Consider the following 27,541-nt stretch of genomic DNA (forward strand, 5'->3'; position numbering starts at 1 on the left):
GTCCATGAACTCAAGACTTCAGGCTGTCATTGCCAGCAAAGGGTTTTTAACCAAGTATTAAAAATGAACATTTTTATTTCCAGTTATTTAATTTGTCCAATTACTTTTGAGCCCCTGAAATGAAGGGATTGTGTTAAAAAAATACTTTAGTTCCCTCACATTTTTATGCAATCTTTTTGTTCAACTCACTGAATTAAAGCTGAAAGTCTGAACTTCAACTGCATCTGAGTTGTTTCATTTAAAATTCATTGTGATAATGTACAGAACCAAAATTAGAAAAAAGTTATCTCTGTCCAAATACATATAGACAGATGTATGTATATATATGTATATATATATATGTGTACAGTATATATAGCATTTTTAATGTAGGTAGATCATTTTGACCTGGTCATTTTCAAAGTAGCTCGCAAGCTGAAAACAGTGTGGGCACCTCTGGCATAGAGAGTGTGAGTAATCTCCACATGGACAACAACCAGGCAAGGGATTTGAACCCAAGATACTGGATTCACGAGACAGCAACAGTGCACAATGTACCACCATGTCAACCATACGCCAAATTCAACCTTACTAATTCATATCTATCAAGTGAGTATTGAAGCTGTATTACAAATAAATGAGGCTCAGGCAAAGATTCAGGACAAGTTTCACTATTTTTTTTTCCTTTTTCTCTGTTGTTTCCACTTCAGTTTTTTGCATTATGCCTTGTAATACCAGGTTTAATTTGTAAAGTGGCAAAATTATATCAATTTGTTAAAATAAGACATATGATGCATTTGTTTTTGTGGTGATTCATTAGTAAGTAATCCATTTCTTCTTCCCTTGGAAATTGTATGGGAAAAAACACCAATTTTTATGAAAACGATTACAAAGAACCAAGTACTCCCTAAAAATAATTAGTGATTTGTATTAGAAAAATAAAAAAATATACACAATTATCATAAACAGAGATTGTAATGGGCAGAGAGATGCCACTTACCTTTATCTACTGTATGTACACATGTCAGGTAATCCCACTGCTGCCAGAAGGTGTTCCATGGTGAGTCTTTAACATTCATCTATGCATTCAAAAGTTAAAAATAATCAGAAACAAAGGAATGACAATACCCTTCTACCATATTTAAAAATAAGTCTCTTGAATCCGACATTTGATGGGTATTTTATGAATAGTTCATTAGCCCGGGATTCCAACTTTATTTTACCTAATTTTCCTAGCACAATTTAGGCAGCAAGTATGAGAAACCTTTCTGAACCAATACTCAGCAGCTCAAGAGGAACTCAATACAGACACAATTATTTAAGCAGTCACAGTTCAGGCATCACGTTTGATTTTATATGGTATCACATTACTATCACCTTTGACTGTCACATCATGGCCGACTTCAACTTTAGTGCAACAGAACTGCAAATAGTTAATTTAAGTATTAAGCACATTCTTGCCTATACCAAATGTCCTCTCACAGTTTCTGTAGACATCTTATCTACAGATCAATTTAATTACCGCCACATCATAACTGAATCAATTACTGTGGAGGACTTAGGTTTGAGAAATAACATGCATAGTTCATTCAATAACCATGTCCAATTTTGATGGCCATTGCATTCTGGCAGTATCATTGGTTGTTAAAGTTATTAAAGATATTTAATGATATTCCCATAATCAGGGCATCAATTTATTTAGGTTAGACTTAGTAGGAGAGAGATTTTTGTACCATTCTATAAAAAATAGATTTAGTTTGCTGGCCCATGACTTAAGAAATACATTTTTAAGCTGCGTAAAATCTTCTTGTCTTAACTAGCTAGCCAAAGAAAACTTGTTTCCTTTTGGTGTAATCAAGTCATAAACATTTACTGTAAATTTCAAATCTGAAGTAACTTTATTTACTCAGCAGTAGTAAGAAGGTATGTGTGTACTGCAGAATTATTTATGAATAAAAATGTTCTGTAGGCTCTTTCGTCATTAATGAAGATGTTGTTTTAGAAGTGATATAATACAAGTCAATTCAGCATCTTCTGCTGTTGGAGCATATCCTGTAAGATAAAGACTACCAGAAGCTGAAATGATACATTCAGCTTCTTTGATACATTAGGTTAAGCCAACAGAGTGGATAATATACCAATTTTTCTGTCATTAAAAGTTTGCTTAAACCATTTTTGTAAAGTGGTTTTATCTCATCTTACTATCACATTCTTCCTAGTAATGATTATGTTCTTAATTTATTAATTTTATGTTCAAATTCTGTTGCAATCATTGTTTAATTGTTGAATTTGTAATTTCTGCATAGCATGCTGATGTTATAAATGGAAGTGTGCTTACTTTTGCATGTTGGTGGACATGCAAATAAGAATTTCACTTTACTTAGACACGTCTCGTTATTACTACTACTACTACTACTACTACTTAGGAAACAAGTAAAATTTCAAGCACAAAATGACTACAACATGAAACATAATTTTGAAATATAAACTGACAACCATAATATAATACTGTATATACAAAGAAACATATTCAAGTGTTTGTTGTGGTCAAATAATGAAGAAGTCCAAAATGATAAATGTTGAGGCCTAACTCGGTCATCCCAATTTAATCCAGGCAAACAGAAAACAAAAGAAGCACTCTGTGTGCGAAAAGGAAATAAAAATAAGCAAAATATAGAGCCAATCAGTCGGGGCTCAAGGGATCTGTTCCTTCGCTGAAGGTCATGAGATAGGAGCTCAGTCCTGTGTAGTGCCCTGATCACACACTGACAGCTTCTTCTGGCAGCCCCATTATTTAAAGGCGGGAGATCGGAAAGGGGAAATGGAAGTTGAAATGATTAGCATTAGCACCCCCACTCGTCCTGGACAGGTATTATGTACCTCAGATGAGCCCTGTGGGTGATCCACTGACACGCATGCATTATAAATTGAAAATCTTATTTGGATGTTACCTTAGAATCATGACAGTGGTACAATACTGAGTACCCAAATAAAAACAACAGCATACACAAAATGTATATACTGTTATATACAATACACACATATTCAAGAGCACATACAAGTAAGTGTATGTTATGAATGGATTTTCAGTAACTTTATGTCCAATGGACCTGTGGATTGAAACTGTTTGTGAATCTACTGCAATGAGTGCCAATGGTACTGTAATGTTTGCCTGAAAGGAAAAGAAACTTTGCAAGGTGGCTGAGATCTAAATGAGTCCTGTTTGCATTTCTGAGGCAGTGTGTGTTATCTATGTCCTGGACAGAAGACATCTGTGTACTGGTAATATTCTGTGCAGGCTTGACAGTTTTGAGTTAAGCAGGCACCATAACAGGATGTGGTGCAGCCAGTGAGGATGAACTCCACTGTGTACCTACAAAGGTCAGGAGAGCATTTGGAGATATCCAGGCTTTCCTGAGAAAGTAAAGGCATTAGTGAGCCTTATTGACAAAAGCCGAAACATATTGTGTGATCATCACTTCAAGAAATTCAAAGCTTCTGCTCTTCTTAACAGAATCCTTTCACATGCAGAAGGAAGTGTTTTCTTCGTTTTGCTTCCTGAAACCTATTAATATCTCTTTAGTTTTGCTGACACTTAGGCTGGGTTTATATTTCACATGACGCAACCTGTGAACATTACTGCTACAATACAAGCACACACATACACTAACATCATTTTAGCATCACCAAATCCCCCAACCTGCATTTCCTTGGAAGTAAACCGAAGTACACTGTGGAATTCCAACTGAAAACATGCAAACTCCAGCCAGAGAACACCAGTGATATGACCCCCTGTGAGGCAGTAGCGCTACTGCGCCACTGTGCCACCCACACATATAATGTAATTATTAACAGTATTATTTAAATGACAAATTTAAGATTTATCTGTAAAATGTAACATACATGATTTAACACATTTCATCATGAAAGTGATATCAAGTATAAATTTAAGTATTCTAAATCTGCAGAGAGCTGGAATATCATACATTTAATGTGTTCTGTGTGGAAATCGCTGGGCAGCCAGAAGCACGCACCAATTAACATCTGGGGTGGCTTTTTTAAGATGACATTTATGACATTCAACTACGATGACAAAATGAATGAGATTAAAGTTGAAATTTCCACTTTAATAAGGAAATAGAACTTTTTTCATCACTGTGTCCCTAATTTTTTTCTCTGTGGCTCAAATAGGCTTCCATGCATTCTGAAGCTGTTGGGAAGGTGCAAAAACAAAAGACAGCACAGAAGATGGTATGTGAGACCTTTAAAATGTATTGCATCATTATAATGGAGAATATGCAATGCTTGTAATACCTATGAGAGAAATAGATGATGAAAAAGCACAATGAATACATTTATATTTGATGATTTGCTTTAACACATCGAACCATTTATCAAACATCAAAGCAAGCAAGATTGATCCTGTAGGATCTCCAAAGCAGCTTGCTGTCACATGTTGATAGTAAACGATTCTGACGTCATGTTCCAACTTGAACACATTGTGCCCCCCAATTCTTTGCTGGTACTGCAACAAGCGCATGCATTGTGTTAATTTTTGAGGACGTGCTCAGAGGATGCGGCAAATGAATGTGTGGCAGGCATGATATATGCTCCTATACGCTCTGTGCATGACATATAAAATGGCCCCAAGGGTGTTGTCTTGAAACCACTGTGTCACCATATCAACCATATATATGTTTTTCAAGTCCTGATTTCAGTGAAAAGAGAAGGAAAATGAAAGACTCAGAAATGGCTAGTCAAAACAATTAATATAACTATTAAATACACTATAGGAAAGCAATATAAAACAAGCTCAACATAAGCTTTAACATATGTATGTTATGCTATATAGTGATCGGCATGGTGGCGCAGTGGGTAGCACTCCTGCCTCACAGTTAGGAGACCCGGGTTCACTTCCGGGAGTTTGCACGTTCTCTCCGTGTCTGCGTGGGTTTCCTCCCACAGTCCAAAGACATGTAGGTTAGGTGCATTGGCGACTCTACATTGTCCTGTGTGTGTGTGCCCTGTGATGGGCTGGTGCCCTGCCTAGGGTTTGTTTCCTGCCTTGCACCCTGTGTTGGCTGGGATTGGCTCAAGCAGACCCCGTGACCCTGTAGTTAGGATATAGTGGGATGGATAACGGATGTTATGCTATATACATTAAAGTGGTCCAAAAAAGGAATTAACAGATTTAAGTTCTTTAAAAGGCTAGTTTTATTCTTTATCATATACAGTATACTGTATAACAAATACACTAAACTTTAATAAAACCAAACAACATTTAAAGTTCACTCCATTTTGTAGTTGTTATGTCATCTGAACTAAACAGCAGACAACTGTTCCACACTTGTAGGTCTACAATATCAGCACTCTCTTTGACGAAGCTGGAAGATTCTTGCAATAGTTGCGAATATTAAACTGTTTCTTTTCCTAATCCTTTGTCAGTGTCATTATACTCTTCAATGACATTTATTCCTCTTTCACCTATGTAATTCACTACTATTATGCATGCCAACAATTCCTTCCTTTGCCTTTTTCCATAAGAACATCATAGAAGGATGTTATTCTTTCTGTTGCTAGATCCTCCAACTTCAGCTGTTCAGATTAATTTGTCAGTTAAAAATGTCAAGGAATGTCTGTTAACAGTGGCTGCTTCCTTTTTTATACCATCTTTCCCTTTGAGCCTGCTGAACCTCTGTCATCAAAAAGGGCTAAGCCTGTCAAATGTTCAGACAAAAACCAGAGGTGTCTTGAAAATGCCCGTATATGCATTACCGGCAACAGCTTAGTTTGGGTAATTGTTAAGAATTAGTAAAAATGCAACGTGGTTGAGAGAAGCTCAGATGGCAAATGTTGCTTCATTCCACTGTCTGACATAAACAAGACTGACAAAAAGAGCAAAATCTGTGATAATTTTGGGTTTATATGCAGTCACCCTGAACTGAGTCTTAAAAAGGAATATTTTCAGCGCATAAATGATTAGACTAGTTGCAGCACATCAAGTCCACATGGTAGTCTTGCTGTGGATAAATGAGAGGCTGGCTTTCAAAGCAACCTGCTCTTTGGGCCCGATTTTAAATTAGATGAAACCATATTAGTTCCATAACTCCCATATTAAAGTAACATACTATTAATGTTACGACTGTTAAGTGTAACGACTTGTCGATTGTGAACTTTTTGACACTTTATATAGGCAACATTTATGTGTGCATAAACATTATAAATAAAATAGAAACTCCTACATAGTACTAGAATGTTCTTGAAACTTCCACTTACCACTGGAATGTTCTGGGAACCTCACCTTAGTAGTTGACGTTGTCTGTTTTCTTTTTTTATATTTTTTATAAATCACTTAGCCAGTAGAGTGTGTAAATGGTAACAATACAAAAAAAATGTTCTGAATGAAGCAACCTCTAAGTGTTTCCCAGTCAGGCCAAAACTTCACAGGTAAGCTGGCTCTCCCTAATAGACAAAAATAGGCCTTGTGGTAAAATGATTTTAAAAACTCAACTCTTTGCATTGGTATATACGTCTGTATTATCGTGGTATTTCCCTCTACTTGCCCTTTACCTGTTTCCTCAAGGGTAAGTGTTCTCGTCAAGTTCGTTATTGGGTTGATCTACTGTTGCATTTTAAGATGAACACACACACACACATAGATAAACACACACACAGACCCTAACCACAACAGTGCCCCATGAATGACACACACACACTGATTAACCCTTAGCACTTTAAACCACACATGTGCTATAGGAATAACAGCCTGTCATTCAGCACTTCAAGAGACTTACTTATTTTCGGCACAAACAACAATACAATGTTTTAGTGATATCTCAGACCTAAATATTACTTTTGATCTACAAGAATACATTTAAACATACAAAGACTCAGCACTCTTGACTAGGCCATTCATCAGCCAATAATACCTTTTTTCTCATATTTGTCCCTTCTATTGAGTATAGCGCTCACTCTCAGCCTTATAAACCTTGCAGCACAGAAATAATGGCAAAAAATCCGGCTGTCACCAGGGGCCTCATGTATAAACGGTGCATACGCACAGAAATGTTGCGTAAGAACTTTTCCACGTTCAAATCGCGATGTATAAAACCTACACTTGGCGTAAATCCACGCACTTTTCCACGGTACCTCATGCCTTGTCGTACGCAAGTTCTCCGCTCGGTTTTGCAAACTGGCGGCACCCAGCGTCAAAGCAATGGTACTGTTCTTGTGTGATTACTCATTATTTTTATGACGCGGCTTTATAAATACACAGAAACTAACCGCATATTGTTTATTAGTGTAATGCATCTGATTGTAATTAACTCGTAACAATATAATGGTCCAGGGAACAGCCATAGTATTCCAAATGCCATAACTGCTTTAGCGTTGTTACTCTCACTTCTCCTTCTTCTTCTTCTTTCAGCTCCTCCCGTTAGGAGTTGCCACAGCGGATCATCTTTTTCCATATTACTCTCACTGCACGACTCCTGAGTATTTATATCACGTATCTGAGTGTGAATCACAGCAGCAGCTGATCGGAAAGAGAATTATCGGTATACAGCTTTAAGGACACACTGCCTCAGCCACGGCAAAAGCGTTTTAAAGCCTTTCCTGTACGGACCTCGCGGTTCAGAAACAGTTTAATCCCAAGAACTTTAAATGCACTCAATCAATTGCTCCTTGTAGAACTGTTTGTACTTATAAGTACAATCACCCCACTGTAAACTTGCACTACAGTTATAATATCTCACAACCTGGGCCACTTTATAAAGCGCGTATTTACATATGATGACGATATCATTTTTAAGGTGAAATGCAGCAAAATATGTTTGTTAAATTATACACATAAAACTTTAACTTCATTTAAATAATCTATAAATAAAATAAATCTTTAAATAATCTATATTCTTCACTGGGAGTGTCGTGAAGGATAGAATAATTAAACATGTACTACGAAGATATTTCAATGTTCTTTAAACGTTTTGAAGAATCGGCTAAGCTTACAGATGGCTTAACGTCTATTACAGAGCTGATTTTATGGCGATCGGTTAATTGGGGAAAGAAAAGCAATGACTCTTGGGGCAGCCACGCCAATATATATTGAATATCAAACAGAAAGAGAAAATAACAACACAGCTAAAAACGCAGCGACAAATTTTGACAAAAGATAAATGCTTGTCATGAGCACGAGGCTCATGAGACACATGTTTAATAATGTGCTTTAGCTCCTATCATCATGAAAATGACATCACGTATGCATCTCAGTATTTTAGTTATTCAGAGAGCTGTAATATCACAAATGTAATGGACTCTGTGTCCAGTTGGAGGAAGAGAGCCAGTTTAAGAAGCAAGTAGTGATTCACACACATAGATCACATACAAGTAGAAGATCAAATACAAAACAAAGCATTTAACGTGCTACTTTAATTATGATGTGATTTGAGAAACTGGTTAATTAAACGATTTTAAGATGAAGTTTATAATGTTCTACTAAATGACAAAATAAACTACGTGATTAAAGTGGAAATGTCGAGATTGAAGTTGACATTTCGTGCTTTTTCCCCACCGTGTGCCTTTTTTCTCTGTACCCTAATAAACTTTCATATGACACTCAGACAGTGGGCTTACAACTCTTCTTTTCACGGCAACTTTGATATGTGACTTCTTTTTTATTTCCGGCACTGTGCGATTTTGTGAATGTGAGCTTTCAAGTTTCTCCAACACGCTATGTCACTCGATCAACTTCATTTTGTTGATTATACCACGGTTTATTTGAACAAATAGTATGTTTTTCCTTTGCCTCCACTTGGTATTCGCTGAAATTCTTATATTTTCCCCGTGCTTTTCCCATTGTCTTTTCACAGAAGGCTGCGCTTAAGGGCGATTTATATCGATTTGCATATTCAAATAGGCATAATTCTGGGAGGATTTGGGGGGTTACATAATGCGCGTGCACGAGCGTTAGTTTTCACGCTGATCGGGATTTATGTAACAGAAGAACGTGGAAGTTGGAGTACGCACAGATTCCTGCATCTGGATTTTTCTGTGCGTAAGCACATTTCGGCTTTTGTGCTTACGCCATGTTATAGTGCGAGTACTACGCACGCCGTTATACATGAGGCCCCAGGTGCTCAAAGAAATCTAACTTATTACTTCAATCACTCTAGACATTAAGACAAATCATTGAAAGTTAAAAGCAGCATGGTATTTATTACAAGAATAATAATACCACAAGAACAAAGAATACTAGAAAATAGGTACTGATAGGAAAGTCTGAATATATATAGTCTTTAGAAAAAGCTTACGAAAAAGTTACAGATGACAAGGATGAATGTCCCAGGGAGGCGTTTGATTTAGCAATCGATGTTCATGATGCCTTTCTGATGACCAGGGGCCTCATGTATAACGCCGTGCGTAGAACTCCCACTATAACATGGCGTAAGCACAAAAGCCGAAATGTGTTTACGCACAGAAAAATCCAGATGCAGAAATCTGTGCGTACTCCAACTTCCACGTTCTTCCGCTACATAAATCCCGATCAGCGTGAAAACTAACGCTCGTGCACGTGCATTATGTAACGCCCCAACTCCTCCCAGAATTACGCCTCTTTGAATATGCAAATCAATATAAATCGCCCTTAAGCGCAGCCTTCTGTGAAAAGACAATGGGAAAAGCACAGGGAAAATATAAGAATTTCAGCAAATACCAAGTGGAGGCAAAGGAAAACATACTATTTGTTCAAATAAACCGTGGTATAATCAACAAAATGAAGTTGATCGAGTGACATAGCGTGTTGGAGAAACTTGAAAGCTCACATTCACAAAATCGCACAGTGCCGGAAATAAAGAAGTCACATATCAAAGTTGCCGTGAAAAGAAAAGTTGTAAGCCCACTGTCTGAGTGTCATATGAAAGATTATTAGGGTACAGAGAAAAAAGGCACACGGTGGGGAAAAGCACGAAATGTCAACTTCAATCTCGACATTTCCACTTTAATCTCGTAGTTTATTTTGTCATTTAGTAGAACATTATAAACTTCATCTTAAAATCGTTTAATTAACCAGTTTCTCAAATCACATCGTAATTAAAGTAGCACGTTAAATGCTTTGTTTTGTATTTGATCTTCTACTCGTATGTGCTCTATGTGTGTGAATCACTACTTGCTTCTTAAACCGGCTCTCTTCCTCCAACTGGACACAGAGTCCATTACATTCGTGATATTACAGCTCTCTGAATAACTAAAATACTGAGATGTATACGTAATGTCATTTTCATGATGATAGGAGTTAAAGCACATTATTAAACATGTGTTTCACTTCGATGAAATAATTTATTGCAGCAGTACTCAGGGCGGCTCTAGGCTTGTGGTGGCACTGGGCAGAGGAAGAATCGGTGGCTCCTTTGTCGGCCAATGTCAGTAAGGTAGCTTATCATGGTGGATGGCTACGTCCATTGCGGACACTGCACAGCAGCCTCGTGCTCATGACAAGCATTTATCTTTTGTCAAATTTGTTGCTGCGTTTTAGCTGTGTTGTTATTTTCTCTTCTGTTTTATATTCAATATATATTATGGTAGCCCAAGAGTGCTTTTCTTTCCCAAGTAACCGATCGCCATACAATCAGCTCTGTAATAGACGTTAAGCCATCTGTAAGCTTAGCCGATTCTTCAAAATGTTTAAAGAACATTGAAATATCTTCGTAGTACATGTTTAATTATTCTATCCTTCACGACACCCCCAGTGAAGAATATAGATTATTTAAATGAAGTTAAAGTTTTATGTGTATAATTTAACAAACATATTTTGCTGCATTTCACCTTAAAAATGATATCGTCATCATATGTAAATACGCTTTATAAAGTGGCTCAGGTTGTGAGATATTATAACTGTAGTGCAAGTTTACAGTGGGGTGATTGTACTTATAAGTACAAACCGTTCTACAAGGAGCAATTGATTGAGTGCATTTAAAGTTCTTGGGATGAAACTGTTTCTGAACCGCGAGGTCTGTACAGGAAAGGCTTTAAAACGTTTTGCAGTGGCTGAGACAGCGTGTCCTTAAAGCTGTATACCGATAATTCTCTTTCCGATCAGCTGCTGCTGTGATTCACACTCAGATACAGTGATATAAATACTCCGAGTCGTGCAGTGAGAGTAATATGGAAAAAGATGATCCGCTGTGGCAACTCCTAACGGGAGGAGCTGAAAGAAGAAGAAGAAGAAGAAGAAGGGGAAGTGAGAGTAACAACGCTAAAGCAGTTATGGTATTTGGAATACTATGGCTGTTCCCTGGACCATTATATTGTTACGAGTTAATTACAATCAGATGCATTACACTAATAAACAATATGCGGTTAGTTTCTGTGTTTTTATAAAGCCGCGTCATGAAAATAAAGAGTAACCACACAGGAACAGTAGCACTGCTTTGACGCTGGGTGTCGCCAGTCTGCAAAACCGAGCGGAGAACTTGCGTACGACAAGGCATGAGGTACCGTGGAAAAGTGCGTGGCTTTACGCCAAGTGTAGGTTTTATACATCGCGATTTGAACGTGGAAAAGTTCTTATGCAACATTTCTGTGCGTACGCACCGTTTATACATGAGGCCCCAGGGCCATCTTCCTCCGTTCCTCTTCTTGTTCTTATTCTTCTTCTTCTTCTTTGCTTCTCTTTTCTTCTCCCTTTGCTTCCCTCTATCTTGCTTTTCAAACCACGGCATATTTATTATGACATGTCAAGCCTTGGTTTCACAACACATGCACCTGATTGGCTGGCTGTCAAAATGATTGATGAATTCATTCACTGTCCGTTTTCCCACACAACAAAACCTTTGATGTACTCTGAGGTATCAGTAGTTCTTCCTGTCCCAGCCTGTTAACCAAACTGTTGTCCCAGATGTCCATCCATAATGTATTCAATAGCCTGAGGTATCAGCTCAGCATTCTTTCTAAGCTAGTGTTATAAAAGTAAGGTGTAAGGGAAGAAAACCTGCTTTAATTTGTCTTAGTTCATCTGTTGTCTTGTCTTGAACAAAATATAATAGAAACCAAAATGTACAGATTTTATACACCATAACAACATCAAGCATGTATTTATACATTATGCATTTGATTCTGTTTCTATAACTGAAACTTGCCATTTGCCGATACAATTCCTTGAACTATTTTCATTGTGGAGGCTTGTATTAATCCAGCATCATGTGATAGCTTTTTCTTGTAGAGTTGACCACCTGATGGAATGCTTGTCACTTTCAATTTTTCTTGAACACAAGTGGTAAAAGAAAGTGCATGAGCAGAGGACATTTTGAGTTGTGCTGTGCCCAATGGCACAAATTTTCTAACAGTTCTTTTGAGTTTGGTTGTAGGAGTTACTTATTATTTTGCTTAGTTCTTTCACTTTGATTTTTGTTGGAAATATTGAAATGCTGATGACTATGAATCTATTGTTTAAGTGACTATGCCTTCAGTCCACTCCACCTTAGTGCTGTAATCCTGCATCTTAATAAAGTCAGTCCCGGTGGTAATCACTAACAATAAGAGCTCAGTCTGAAGTGGTTATCATGTCCTTTAATGTGGAATTTACACCTACAATAGCAGAGTGATAACAGGGATAATAATGTGTTTAGTTCTTGCCTTTTAATTCTAGTCCTAATCAATAACATAAAAATATGTTACATTTTAAATGGGAATTCAATTGAAGTTTTTGTTACACATTTGTTTTTGCTAACTGGATCAGGTATATCTATTCCTGCATTTAGCATCACTGAGGGTTTTTCCCATAGTCAGGCTCCACAATTTTTGCCTTTTACAGAGTATTTCCCTTCAGTTCTTCACAGTCTTCCACCATCATCTAATTAAGTATATAAACCTTTTTTTGCATTTCCTTCTAGGATTAATTTAACAATTGAATCTTAAGTTGTAACTCTCCAGGGATTGTGAATGAGGCTTTCACATTCCTGCACAGTACTTACTGTATTTTCATAAGTTTTAACTATCCATCCATCCATCCATCCATCCATTATCCAACCCGCTATATCCAAACTACAGGGTCACGGGGGTCTGCTGGAGCCAATCCCAGCCAAACAGGCCGCAAGGCAGGAAACAAACCCTGGACAGGACTCCAGCTCACCGCAGGGCGTGCACACACACACACACACACACACCAAGCACACACTAGAATCGCCAATGCTCCTAACCTGCATGTCTTTGGACTGTGGGAGGAAACCCACGCAGACACGGGGAGAACATGCAAACTCCACGTATTGAGGACCCGGGTCTCCTAACTGCGAGGCAGCAGCGCTACCTACTACGCCACCTTGCCGCCCAATTTTTACATACCATTTAAATTTTCCTTTTTTAATCTACCTCTTATGATTTGTTATCCTGCTTTTTATTCTCTAAACATGCTGTTATGGTATATATCAGGAGTGTCAAACTCCAGTCCTGGTGGGCCACAGTGGCTGCAGGTTTTCATTCTAACCCTTTTTCTAATCAGTGACGAGTTTTCACTGCTAATTATCTTCTTTTCTCTTCATTTTAATAGCCCTGTTTTTAAGGATTCAGTCCTCTGAATTGATTAGTTTCTTCTTTAAATGTCAGCCAAACAGAAATGAGACATGAAACGAGCCAACAGGCGACCAGCTGAACTGGGTTTTCAAACTCCAACCAATTTCACTCCAACCAATCTCTTAATGAGAAGCTCATTCTTGCAGTTAATGAAACCCGTTATTTAATTCCACAGCTTGTTGTACTTAAGCGTGGGTGCTGGAGTGAGTGTGCAATAAAATGGATGGCTACCCTACCTAAGGTTGGTTTCTGCCTTGTTATGAATGCAGCAGGAATTGAACCTATGTTGGAAAAAACAGGTTTGGAAAATAAATGAAAGAATGATTCACCTGACAAACATAGCCCACAATAATCAAGGTTACTTTACATTAGAGACAGGATACATAATAAAAGATGTTCACCGTCTAATGTATCATGATGACAAGACATTTAGGAAGCTGTTTCTTATCACCAGCTCCTGCTTCTGTTAAGTGCCCAGATGTTTATTTCTTTTTCCCCCAAGTGTTTTCCACTTTACAACACTTTCGATTTAGCTTGCTCTTAGTGGTTTTTTTTTGGTTTTTTTTTAAGAGTGATGCTTGCAACTACATATTTGAAGACAGATTCTGAATTGGGGATAGTTTACACAGATTATCTTAGTTGGACTTTTTTCCAGTATTCTATGATATTTACACAAGTCTTTAATAAATATTAAATAAGGACAGATGATGAAAAACAAATGTTGCAGTTTAGGGTGCTTTAAACACATGGTAAGAAAAATAAGATAATACTACTAATAATAATACATTTAAAAGTAAAGCAAATATTAGCAAGTGCACAATAAATACCATAAAGCCTGTTCCACAGTTATGATGTTGTCAAATGTAAAACCACCACATCGTCCAGCATCACACAAATTTTACATTCAGTTCTCTTGGAGTGCAGTAGGACAGCAAAGATTGCTATCCTTTTACCATGCCATGCTATCAAGCATTCTTAAAAGGACTCTTGAAGTCTAGTGTTACATGGTATCATGTCAAATACCGTTTTTGGAAATATTAAAAACATACATACTTTTTAAATATGTTCTGTAAAAGTAAACATCTAGAAGACATGAATAGCTGGTGAATTGGCAGTTTCGAATGGTCCTTTTGTGAGTGAGAATCTGGGTGTGAATGTTTGTGGGCCCAGCACTGGTCTGGCACCGGTCCATCATGGATTGATTTCCAATGCTTCTGAGACACACTGTGGCCCCTCTCACTCTGAACTGGATTAAGTAGATTTAATAATGTTATATTATTGTAATTATACTATATTTCGCAAGTCCACTTGCCTGGCTTTAAGTTTTGTCAAAACTGCACCCTCTGTGTAGTAATTTAGCATAAAGTCGGCATTTGGTGTATTGCTTTACATTTTAAAATTAACTATAAGTATAATAAACTGGAGTGTGTCTTAGTAATTATTGCATAATTATATCAGTAAAATGTATTTTGTAATGACCAGTACAAACCCTATAAACTAATACCCAATAAAGTATTGTACAAATGTAAAGATTGCTGTGTAAAAAAGAGAAAAATATACTGCTGATTGACCTCATTTAATTAAACAGACATAGAAATCCAGGGTAAATATTCCACTAACGTTTATTTGTTGTCAAAAAGATGCACATATCTGAAATGTGATTATATTGATGAAACTAAAGCAGATGCAACCTCAAACAATTTGCAGTTTCTATAAAGTAACACCACCTAAATAGCATGCAAGAAATGAGTTTGCGCATCTCTACTACGAGTGTGAAATGTAATCTCACATTGCCAGTCTCTTATGTACAAGGTTACAAGAATGCGATCTTTAAAAAAATATAGATAAAGCAGAACTAATGGAGGGCACGTTCATGAAGAAAATGCCATTTTTCTTTTGCAAACTTTCAAAAATGAATTGTAAAACATTGCAAAGTGTGATGATCACAGAAAGAGAAATGCCTCTTTTTCAAATTTGGCTTATCTAAATAGAGCAGTTCAGGATGCCAGTCCATTGAAGGACACACTCACAGCCAATCGTGAACTCACTTACACCAGATTTGAATTAAGCTTGCTGTTTATTGGATCTGCGGTGGGCTGTCAGGATCCAGAGTGGCCGCTGCCATCATTAGTTAGGATGCTCCATTGGCACCCTCCCACATGGAGTGTGTCACACAAAACGTTTTGGGAAAAGACTCTGGGACATAGTAGAGGGATTACAAGTCCCGGGAGGTGGTAATAAAATAGTTGAGGTAGAATGGCCTGGATATCCAGCTCAGCATGCTGCCACTGTGACCTTCACTTTGAAAGAGTATTGAAAATGTAATGTGTAACAAATTTAATTACAATAACATATGTCTTGATTAATTTTATAGAGTAATCCCAGAGATTTTAACTTGTTTTGGAGTTGAGATGTCTAACTGTCACATAATTAAACATTGTTTTGATAATTACGGTACAATATATTTAATAATTTAAAAGATATCTCATTTTGGTCAATACATTTACAATTAAAGACTAATGCTTAAAGTTCCAGAAAATATTACATTTTACTTTCTAAAACTGAGACTTTTGTGTAGGGTATATTGAAAATAAGTTTTCAAATAATAACAACTAACCAGATTTAGAAATATGATACCATATTGATAGTAAAATTAGGTGGGTAGGGAGCTAAATTGACTGTTTAGATGCCCACAGAAAAGTAATTTGTTCCACAACACATCCCACAGAAGTCATTACTGTTCATTAATGCAAAGCATATTGAAACGTTGTGCCCCTGACATGTGAAATTAAATTCCTTAGTTTAGTGGAAACATACTGCATTGGTTAGACAGCTGCACTTGAGACTTGACTTTTTTTGTTAGATGCACTATACTGACTACATTAGATAACACTCAAAATGTATTGAGCTGAGTTGACAGAAATGCAGTGCATTTAGATTACCGTGAATATATGTCTTATTTAAACAAATAATGAAAAATGATGTTAGGAATAATAATTATGAATGCCTTGAACTGACTTCTCTTCCAAGCAGTCATCATCTTCACACTTTCAGTTCCAGTTTAATTTCTTCAGTGAACACTGTTTTTTTTTTTTTACTTAGAATTAAGTCAAATTCTTTTTCATTTTTAATGGTAATCTCAGAGTAATTCTCTTCTGGTTTGCTGCAAAGTATATTTTACTACAATTAGCATGTTCATGTATCTTTAGATGTTTCTTTTACTCTTTTTGACTTCATTTTTTCACCTCTGTTTCTGTTATTCCCTTTCCTAACTTTTTTCTCTTTTTAATATTATGTGCCAACTACCTCTATTATTTCTGAGTATGCTTGTTTTTCGTTAGTTAGTTAGTTAATTACAAGTCAATAAACCTTGATAGGGATGGCCCCTTACAAAAATAAATGAATGCAATTTGACAGTATCCCTGGGATTGCTTGCACTGATAGGGACATACAGTAAATGCCTTACCACTACTGTCACCAATTCCAAATCAATGTCACCGAGAACCACACCTGATCTTCTTAATGTGGTCAAATTAGAGAAGGATTTGAACTCCTTAGTTTTGAACACTCTGCTTTGTTGACCTAGAGGCTGTACATGTACATTTTGAAATCCGAATGAATACATACAGGACAATGACTTTCTCCATACCTTTTTATGGACTGATCCACACCATACTTCTCCATAACCAGCTTTCTTTGATTTTTTATTTGCTTATTTCTTCTTTCCTTCCTAATTTTCCACCACTTGAACATAGTTGTATCTTCTTATCCAGAGGAGGAGAGTTTATTTATTCCCTGACTTGAATGTACTACTTGTGTTATTTAGAATATGTGTAGTGTGGCAAAGACGTTATATAGGCATTGACCTGACACAAACTGATAACGGAGGCACATGTAAAATAAAACAAAAAGAACTTTTATTTCTCTTCAGCTGTGGGGCACGTCTTCCCCGTGTCCCACAGGTCCAACACAGTCCCAAAACCACACAAAGTAAATCACCCCAAACCACACTCTTCTTCCTCCACAGTAGCTTCGTCATCCTCCTCCCAACTCTGGCACCTAGAGTAGTGGCTGCAGGCTCCTTTTATAGCACACCTTGAAGTGCTGCAGGTGCTCGTTGACCTACTTCTGGCTGCACCTCCGGGTGTGGCTGCGTTCCCACCCAGACGGGCTCATTAGGCCATACAGCTCCCCCTGGCGGTGGCCTAGGAGCCCAACAGAAATGATGTCCGGTGTTCCAAACTATTGGCCCCGATGCCACCCAGGGGGGCCGCCAACAAATGTTCCAGGGGACATAGTGTGCATCCCATGACTGCTCCCCTGGATCCAGTGTCAAAGGGGCGTCCCGACCAGGCATGGGGCCCGGCCATCTGCCACAATAGTATTGGTATTGTGGCCTTGATCATATGTCTTATTAATAATTAGTAATTAAGTCTTGCATTTTGTTTTAACCATAGACCAGATGACAGTTTTATCATTTAAGTACAAAACAGGAAAGAAATTTAAGGAATGTAAATTATGTTCTTATGAACCGGCGCGATACACTTAAACTCCCAGCTAAATAAGTGTGCAGAATCGAGTCAGATACTGTATGCAAACTAATTAACAGCTATGCAGAATATGTGATGATGGAAATGAGTCTGGTTTCTTAAAGGATGTTAGGAACATAATCAATTGAAAATACAGAACAGAGAGGAAAAGGAAATCAAAAAATGTTATTATGCACATTTATTACATAAAAAAATGAGTATCTTGCATGTTTTACAACAACAACAACAACAACATTTATTTATATAGCACATTTTCATACAAGTAATGTAGCTCAAAGTGCTTTACATGATGAAGAAAGAGAAAAAAGACAAAATAAATAAGAAAAAAAAGACAAAACTCATTAACATAGAATAAAAGTAAGGTCCGATGGCCAGGGAGGACAGAAAAAACAAACAAAAATCCAGAAGGCTGGAAAAAAAATAAAATCTGCAGTTTTAGAACAGCATGGGGAAATATTTTTATAAGAGATCATTTTAAAATAATCAGGGATTCAGTTTTGATTTTGACATCACTTATGTATTGTTGACAAATATTTATCTGCATATATTTTTGTATACAAAACCTTAATTAGAGGTGGAAATCAAACCACAATGCCACTGACCTGTAGTCACATATGCTACTATTCCAAAGCCTACCTAGACTAGTTTACCCTTAATACTACTATAAGATGTGCAATTTCATTGTACTTTCCTCAGATGTTTTGACATTTAGATTAACTTTTCATTAAAGTTGAATTTTTATTGATCATTAGTGTAAACAGTTCTATAGGTTATCTGCATATAGCCAAGAATGTCTAATCTGTAAGTGAGCCATTTAGAGTGTTTAGGTTCCTAGGTTTACCAATTTGTTTGTATTGTGCTATTTTTATTTATTCATTTTGTCAAGCAAGTAAAGACAGAACATTTTCTAAGATTTATGAAAAAAAACAACACTTGACAAATTAATTGAATTACTTTAAATTCAGTTTTTTATGCATAGTGTCCTAATTTGAGTAGAATAAAGAACTTAAGTAGTGAGTGCCTTGTAGGAGAATCCAACTGCAATTTAGGAAGTAAACCTGTATATAAGTAGTCACCATTCAGATCATTAAATATTCTACCACTGTAATATCCAATGTAGTATAAAAATGATGAAAATTATGTTAACTACCTTATAGCTGAACATGTTTTTGTCCCAAAAAATATTCTTAGCCATTTATGGTTTTAATAAACTGTATGGTTAACATTAAAATATACTTTAGTTGCATAAGAATCTATGTACATGGGATACATATGATTATACATTTGATACATAGGAATCATAGAAAAAGTCTTCTTCTTCTTCTACTTTTAGCTGCTCCCATTAGAGGTCACCACAGTGGATCATGTTTTTCTATAACTTCCTGTCCTCTGCATCTTACTCTGAATGACACTGCCGAACATTTTACTTTTAAAACATAGTTCAGATTTTTAGGACAGGTCTAGTGTACAAGATATACTGTAGGGTAAATATGTGACAAACATCCTGTCATTTCTGATAAGGAACCACAGTGCATCAACCCAACCTGAAATTACAATGAAACACAATTTATTTTTTGTATAGCCCCAAATCAGCGGCACGGTGGCGTAGTTAGGACACATGGGTTCACTTCCTGGGTCCTCCCTGCGTGGAGTTAGCATGTTCTCCCCATGTCTGCATGGGTCTTCTCCAGGTACTCCGGTTTACTCCCAGTGTCCAAAGACATGAAGGTTAGGTGCATTGGCGATTCTAAATTGTCCCTTGTGTGTGCTTAGTGTGTGGGTGTGTGTCTGTGCCCTGTGGTGGGCTGGCACCCTGCCCAGGGTTTGTTTCCTGCCTTGCGCCCTGTGTTGGCTGGGATTGGCTCCAGCAGACCCCCCATGACCCCTGTGGTACATGGCCGGCCATTCATCCTGGCCAATACCCCCAGGCCGCCAGGTGGAGCCCTCTCTGCAGCTTGGAGGTACCCCAAATGCTAGCAGGGAATTATGGACAATGGAGTTTTTATCCACAGCCCTGCTGGATACCACTGGGGCCGCTAGAAGGCGCTGCAGGGAGGAGCAGAAACTATTTGCCCTACAACCTGGAAGGACGTCCGAGTCACATGGACAAGAGGAATGACGTGCTTCCGGGTTGAAGAAAAGGACTTTTTGTCTGTGATAAGGTGATAAGTGATAAGGAATCATGGACTGAAGGATGGGAAACACTTTCGGGTCAGGAAAGCTTTGTCATCCCCTTGAACCCTCAGATCAAATGCCAGACACCAGATAAAAGTCCAAATAATGGATTTATTATAATAATAATGTGCACAAAGCAACCTCCTCTCCACAATACTCAAATAAATCTCCAATACACAATAAATTAATAATCAATCACTATCCTGCTCTCCCAGACTTGTTGCCACCCTTCCACCCAGCTCAGCTCAGCTCATTGTCTGGGAGTTCCCAGAGTCCTTTTATATTTCGTGACCCAGGTCAAAGTCCTTTTCAACCCGGAAGCACGTCATTCCTCTTGTCCATGTGACTCGGACGTACTTCCGGGGTGTAGGGCAAATAGTCACTGCTCCTCCCTGCAGCGCCTTCTATTGGCCCCCGTGTTATGCAGCAGGGCTGTGGATAAAAACTCCAATGTCCATAATTCCCTGCTGGCATTCGAGGTACCTCCATGCTGCAGGGAGGGCTCCACCTGGCGGCCTGGGGGTACTGGCCGGGATGAATGGCCGGCCATGTACCACACCCTATAGTTAGCATATAGTGGATTGGATAATGGAATGGAATGGATAATGGATGGATAGATAAACTAAACTGTTAAAACAATTTTTTAAATCCTTCAGTACTTTATGTTAATAGTAATATTTTTGCAAAGTTTTGCCTATATTCTGCTCTCTCAAGATGGCAACGGGGGAACAGGAAAGTTTCAGTTTTACACAAATTATAGATTGTAGTGTTTCACACAGAGAATTCTAAATACAGATCCATAAGTAGAATGCATATGGATCCAGTTGCCTAGCAGTACAGATTTGTAGTAAATGGCAAATTGAGAAACAGCATGTCTTGATTGTTTTGAAAACACTAGAGTAATAGAAATTGAAAAGTTATTTTGGGTTTAATGATTTTTTCACAGTTTTAATAACTTTAATGGCTACTTTGAGCTCACAGTCATTAAGTTTGAAATAGACTTGTTCCATAGGAGGAATAAACTACAGTACACGTTAGGCCTTTTTAGTATAGAAAGTAGTTTTGTTTTCCTTTGTTGTGTAATATTTGTATTTTTAAAGTAGCTATAAAAAAAATATGATTGAAGAATTGGTCCTTTTTTGTTTTCTTTACCTTTTAAATTAATCTAACTTTACTTAAAATAAATATTGCATTTGGATTAAACAACTGATATTATAACAATTAAATATAGGAAAAAATGTGCAGTATTACCAGGTCAAGAATTCAAAATGCAACATATTGCATTCCAGACCCTCTCCAGTGTCCATAGCAGTAAGGTCACATTTGATATGAATAATTCAGCACACAGTGCTGGCTGTTACATGCCACTTGAGGCGGTAGCACAGAACAATGGTAAGATAAATATTGTTAAAATCCACGGGTATCAACACTGAGCTGTGGAGGGGAGTGCTGGAAAATTTTAAGTGACTTTAAAAAACAAAAACAGGTCGCTATGGGACAGATTAAAAATGAACAATGCCATACCTTTCTTGTGCTTTCCTAAACACATATTTCAGTGTATTAAAACTGAGCTACAATTTTACAACATGAGTTACTGAGGGCATCTGCATGCAAATGCTACCAGGGTCTGCCAAAAGGCATTTATAGTACAACTGCATTCAGTGATAAGAAAAAGGCTTTGCTGAACTAAGAGCTTTTCAGGATTTATTTATTGAGTGGTTTGGCCTTTTTATTTGAATGCCTCTTAATGTTCTGAAGCATATTTTTTATGCGCACTCTGTCTTCTTCAATGCTATCTGTACATTAATGTATTACTCATTTAAAATGTCAGATCCTTAAAGTGAGATTGTTTTGCTTCTGATGTATTCATTTTTACACTCTGGATTAAAGGGTCACTTGTTTCATAAAGCAGATGGGGTAGCATTTGTACAATGTACAGAACAGTAAAGTCACAGTTTAGAAACAATCTAAGCACTATGCCAAGGATGGAAGAATTTCAGTATGAATAATAAAAATTCTTGTTTTTTCTTGAAGTGCATGTTTATTTATCTGTGTCAGATATTATAGCTTATCTAGAATCATAGATTGGGCTAGCAGTAGGATTTCAAACTATAACATTTTCTTTGCTTTCTCATCTCCACTAAACTACACTAACTGATTACTTCTGACATTCCCCTTGTGTATTGTTGCAACCCAGTGTCTCGGTTGGACTAAAGCTTTTCATTGACCCTTTGGTGCAACTGTAGTTCTAAAGTGTTCATTCTTTATTATTTGTTAACTTTGACTTTTTAATCAGCATGGATAAAGGTGTCTGAATATAATAATAATAATAATAATAAGTCTCATATTACATATTTCTTTATTTCTTTCTTGTCAGGGAATCAATGGATGCACAGTACCAGTATATCTTCAGGACAAGCAAGTAAATTCTGAGAGGCACTTCCAAGGACCCCTAAAATCTGAGAAAGAAGCTCTTTTATTGGGTAATCTTTAATATTCCTCATCCTTTATATTCAACCCATATAATAATTATCTACAGAGAACTCTTAAATAACACTGCAATGAACTTTGAGAAGTATGCTGTACTTTCTTTTCTTATATAAAGTAATATTATGCCATTGTTATAGTTATATTTACCATAAAGCATAATTAAGTTCTAATAGACTGTACATGTCTGTTTTAGAATGAATGTTAGGAAAATGAATCAACATAAATTTGTCTTTGATTGAAAGTATACTTTTCATTGACAGTTTAGAAAAATATTCACCAAATATACCTTCAATTAATTAATCAGTTTACATTTCTAATTTGTGTAAAGGTGGAATCTCTGAATATTTCATTTATAAACAAAAACCTGTTGCTTTTTATTAAAAATAGAATTTACATTTTTCCCCTTTAAAATAAACAGAATATTTTGATAAAAAAGATACACCCACTGGGTGTCCATGGATTGTTGAGATTATTTGTTGTGTACACTCACACATATATTGATGCTTGCATGAATGTTACCATGAATATGTCACAAAATGGAAACCCTAATCTTTTAATCTCAGATGCTCATATTATCAACAAATAGATGAGACAGTTTTTGACTTCATCTTATTTCTTCTACAGAAGTGGGAGCTGATCACTTCCATCTTGATTGTTGCTAAGGGGGAGTGGAGAGCTCTACTCCCTAAGTGTCATAGTACCGTTATATTTTCTTCCATAAAGTTTTCTTTATTTATGGTCAGTCACCACTACTATTTTGACTTTTCATGCAATTTCTCATCACTCATATACCCTTCACAGAAATTAAAGATAATGTGGATTAACTGTGCAAAATAATTATAAAAAAATCTGTATTATTTAGTGCAGACAGACTATTCATGTTTCACATTTTTGTTTTCTTTTAGCTTCCTCTTGCTAGGAATCTGAGATCTTGTTTTGTCCTTAGTCAATGTGGTCTCTCTCTTGAGGACATGTTTTTTACAGAACATTTTGGCACTGCATAGACTTTCTATCCTGTTTCCCTCTGACATCTGCAGCTGTACTGCCACAAACAACTGTCAAGCATCTTTAGTTTTGTTTGAACTCTAGTTATTCATATAGCCTTGGTTCTAAGATTAGTAATACACGTGTCTATCGTTTGTGAATTTAGTACTTTGAAATGATTCAAACTGTATATATAAGTTGTGCAAGTCAGATTGGAAAATGCATCTTCTAAATCAAAAATAAATAATAATAGTAAATAATGATAATGCAATGTCAATGGAGCTACCAGTTAACAATTTAACAGGTGCACATTTCACCTTTAACTCTTTGTCATGAAAAAACTATTGTTGTGGTTGAGGTTATGGAGGACATCTAAACATCACAGACAAGACCTCCAGAAAAGAGAGAGAGTGAGAGCTACACTTCCAGCAAGAGAGGCATTATACTTGCCAGTGTAGGAGCAAAGAGGCTGTTTTGGAATGGAATGTCCTGTTTCTATACCTGGTGCCGCAGAAGAACAATTGGCATTGGCACAAGTAACAGAGTTGTGTCCTCAGAGGAAACATGACATATTCCACTAGAATCCATTGACAAATGATGCTGAATTTTCCAGGGATGACTGACCTTCTACTTATGGAGAACTATAGAGAGACAGAGACAAAAAAGAGATAGCTAGGGTAGAAGATATTTCAGGACCTGTTGGTTACTATATACAACTCGATTCCATGGAGGAACTTACCAGACATGCTCTACCGTTAACAGAGATCAGAATACTCATGAGTGTGAGAGCACTAGGGATTCCCCTGCCTGTAGGATAAAGTCTTGGGCTTGGCTAAAAGTGCCCTGGATTGGGATTTGGGGAGGAGTTAAAGTTGTCTAATGTCTATAAGCATGCGGAGTGTAGATGAGAATAGTTGAGTGAAAACTCTAGTAACAAGAAACGACAGGTGAGGAGGGGTGAGAGAGAGTGATTAAGTGAAATACAGGAAGTGCTTTTTGAATACTTGGACAAGTAAGTGGGCAAATTGGCAAACTACCCCACCTAGTAAATAGGAGTTCAAGACCTGCATAAGCACAGTATTGAAGTAGTAAAGGTAAAGGCGCTATTTTCTATTTACTTTTTTGGCCTTCTTGGACATATTATGGAAATTGGAGGGCTGCAACAGGCCCTCGCCACACGACTACATAATATATAGAAAAACGTGTCATAAAGAAAAAGATTATATTTCAAAGTTAGCCTAAGCCCACTAAATATTTTGCCGATTTCCTCAATAAAACAACATATGTGCTTGTAGGATTTTCTAATGCAATGCTACTGAAGCAGAAACAATCCATCAGATTAAATGGCTTTTAAGTGAGAAACTGGTTGGAAAGAAAAAACATGGTAGAAAAGGTTTTACCTACTATAATATACAGCATTTGTGAAAATATAAAAAGACATTGAATGGGAATTAGGAATGAAGTTGTGCAAAAGTAAGAACATGTTAAATACAGTGCATTTTTTCATGATACACATTTATGGTAAGTTCTTTATTATTACAATATTAAAAGTTTTATGATAATTATAGCAGAAAATTAGTACAACATAAAAAAAACACCAAGAGGTGTAAAAGAAACCTGCTTTCTCTGCTTTAGGTGAGGTGCTGGAGACTATCTCTAGCATTTGTCGGTATTGTTTCAATAATTTTAACATTTACTAATAGATGAAGTACTGTTTTTTTAGCAGATTAGCTTATGATTATATTTAGTGTTGAAGGTTAAATTTAGTATGTCAATTTCTTTAACTTGAAATAATGTATCCTAGAAACAATGTATTTGTGACATATAGTCAATTGTAAGCCTTTTATAAATATTTTTTTCCTACCCTTTAATCCTCAGGTATTATATCAACATTTCTACATGTTCATCCATTTGGTGCCAACATTGAATATCTTTGGTCTTATATACAAAGACTGGATACAAAAGTAAGTTTCACGTTAATGTCTAAAATAACTATTATTGAAAATGATGATTTACTGCAGTGTACTAAAAATAGGAGAGCAATTTGAAATAACAAAGTACAATGTCTAAGTTAGCTAGCCTTCTTTGTTATCACTGAATGTAGTTTTTTTCCTGAAGTACAGATTAAAACCATTTTGCTTATACATCAATAAATTGGGGCACTGCCAATTTTACAGCCCATTTTTTGTTATTGTTTATATTATTTTTATTTGAATGTATAATTTAACTCTCTATGAAAGCAGTAAACCAGCTAAACGAATCATATTATCATGAGCTAGAAAGGAACTAGTTACTGTTAGAGCATACTAGTATATAAGAGATTTAATTAATATTAATATCATTCAGAGAATTAATATTACACTATAAATATTCATTCTGTACATCTGATTTAATAATCATTTATTTTATTTTGTTCAACTTACAAACTCGTTTAAGATTATGAGACTCCTGCCCACTAAAAGTGTCAGGAACCTAAGGATCACCCCAATACAAAGATGTCTCTGTTGTTTCTGTTTTCATGAGCATACTGTAAATCATTACCTTCATTTATGAATTGTACCTACGCTCATAGTTTTTCATATTTAGCACGCACACAGTTTGTGCAAAACATGACATTTATCACTGTGAACTTTTGAATACAAATGCTGTACTCTCATGAATATTTGTTAGCGCTTGTCTTTTAGCAGATAAACATGAAAACCATACTTGTATCTGCATCATACACATGGCCGGCAGGTGAAATAATGTTGCCTGAGACAAAGTACATTTTGTCGCCCAACTGAACCCCAAACCTCCCACTTCCATGTCTTTACTAGACATGAAACGATACACATACAATATATACTGATATACAAGCCTTGTGATACTGTGCATTTCCTGAACATCAGACAAAATAATAAATATTTGTGAAATGTGAAACAATTATAAAGGTTAGCTTTAAAGCAATAAAACACAAAATTGACAATAAAAACAATGCAAATGTTGTGATGAACAGCTGGCAGTTGCTGGTGTCCCAACCAAGATGGTGCATGATGTCTTACTTGGGAACCCATCCATCCATCCTCTTCCACTTATCCGGGGTCGGGTCGTGGGGGTAGCAGCTTAAGCAGAGAGGCCCAGACTTCCCTCTACCCGGCCATTTCTTCCAGGAGAATCCCAAGGCGTTCCCAGGCCAGCCGGGAGACATAGTCCCTCCAGCATGTCCTGGGTCTTCCCCGGGGCCTCCTCCCGGTTGGACGTGCCTGGAACACCTCACCAGGGAGGCGTCCAGGAGGCATACTGATCAGATGCCCGAGCCACCTCATCTGACTCCTCTCGATGCGGAGGAGCAGCGGCTCTACTCTGAGCCCCTCCCGGATGACTGAGCTTCTCATCCTATCTTTAAGGGAAAGCCCAGACACCCTGCGGAGGAAACTCATTTCAGCCGCTTGTATTTGCGATCTCGTTCTTTCGGTCACTACCCATAGCTCATGACCATAGATGAGGGTAGAAACATAGATCGACTAGTAAATTGAGAGCTTTGCCTTACGGCTCAGCTCCTTTTTCACCACGACAGACCGATGCAGAGCCCGTATCACTGCAGATGCTGTACCGATCCGCCTGTTGATCTCACGGTCCATTCTTCCCTCACTCGTGAACAAGACCCCGAGATACTTGAACTCCTCCACTTGGGGCAGGATCTCTCCCCCAACCCTGAGAAGGCACTCCACCCTTTTCTGGCTGAGGACCATGGTCTCGGATTTGGTGCTGATTCTCATCCCAGCCGCTTCACACTCAGCTGCGAACCATTCCAGGGAGAGCTG

General features: G+C 37.2%; 1 protein-coding gene across 3 annotated transcripts in view; it reads left to right on the forward strand.

Moving 5' to 3' along the window:
* enox1 (ecto-NOX disulfide-thiol exchanger 1) overlaps nt 1-27,541 on the forward strand; it is a 326,189-nt gene that overhangs the window by 285,388 nt on the left and 13,260 nt on the right. For all 3 annotated transcript variants that reach the window (XM_039745280.1, XM_039745281.1, XM_039745282.1), the window contains 2 exons: nt 22,642-22,747; nt 25,617-25,702. In XM_039745280.1, coding sequence (XP_039601214.1) covers nt 22,642-22,747; nt 25,617-25,702 — 192 coding nt within the window. The remainder of the gene's footprint in view (nt 1-22,641; nt 22,748-25,616; nt 25,703-27,541) is intronic.

The sequence above is a fragment of the Polypterus senegalus genome, chromosome 2 (genome assembly GCF_016835505.1).
Source record: "Polypterus senegalus isolate Bchr_013 chromosome 2, ASM1683550v1, whole genome shotgun sequence".
NCBI classification, from domain to species: domain Eukaryota; kingdom Metazoa; phylum Chordata; class Cladistia; order Polypteriformes; family Polypteridae; genus Polypterus; species Polypterus senegalus.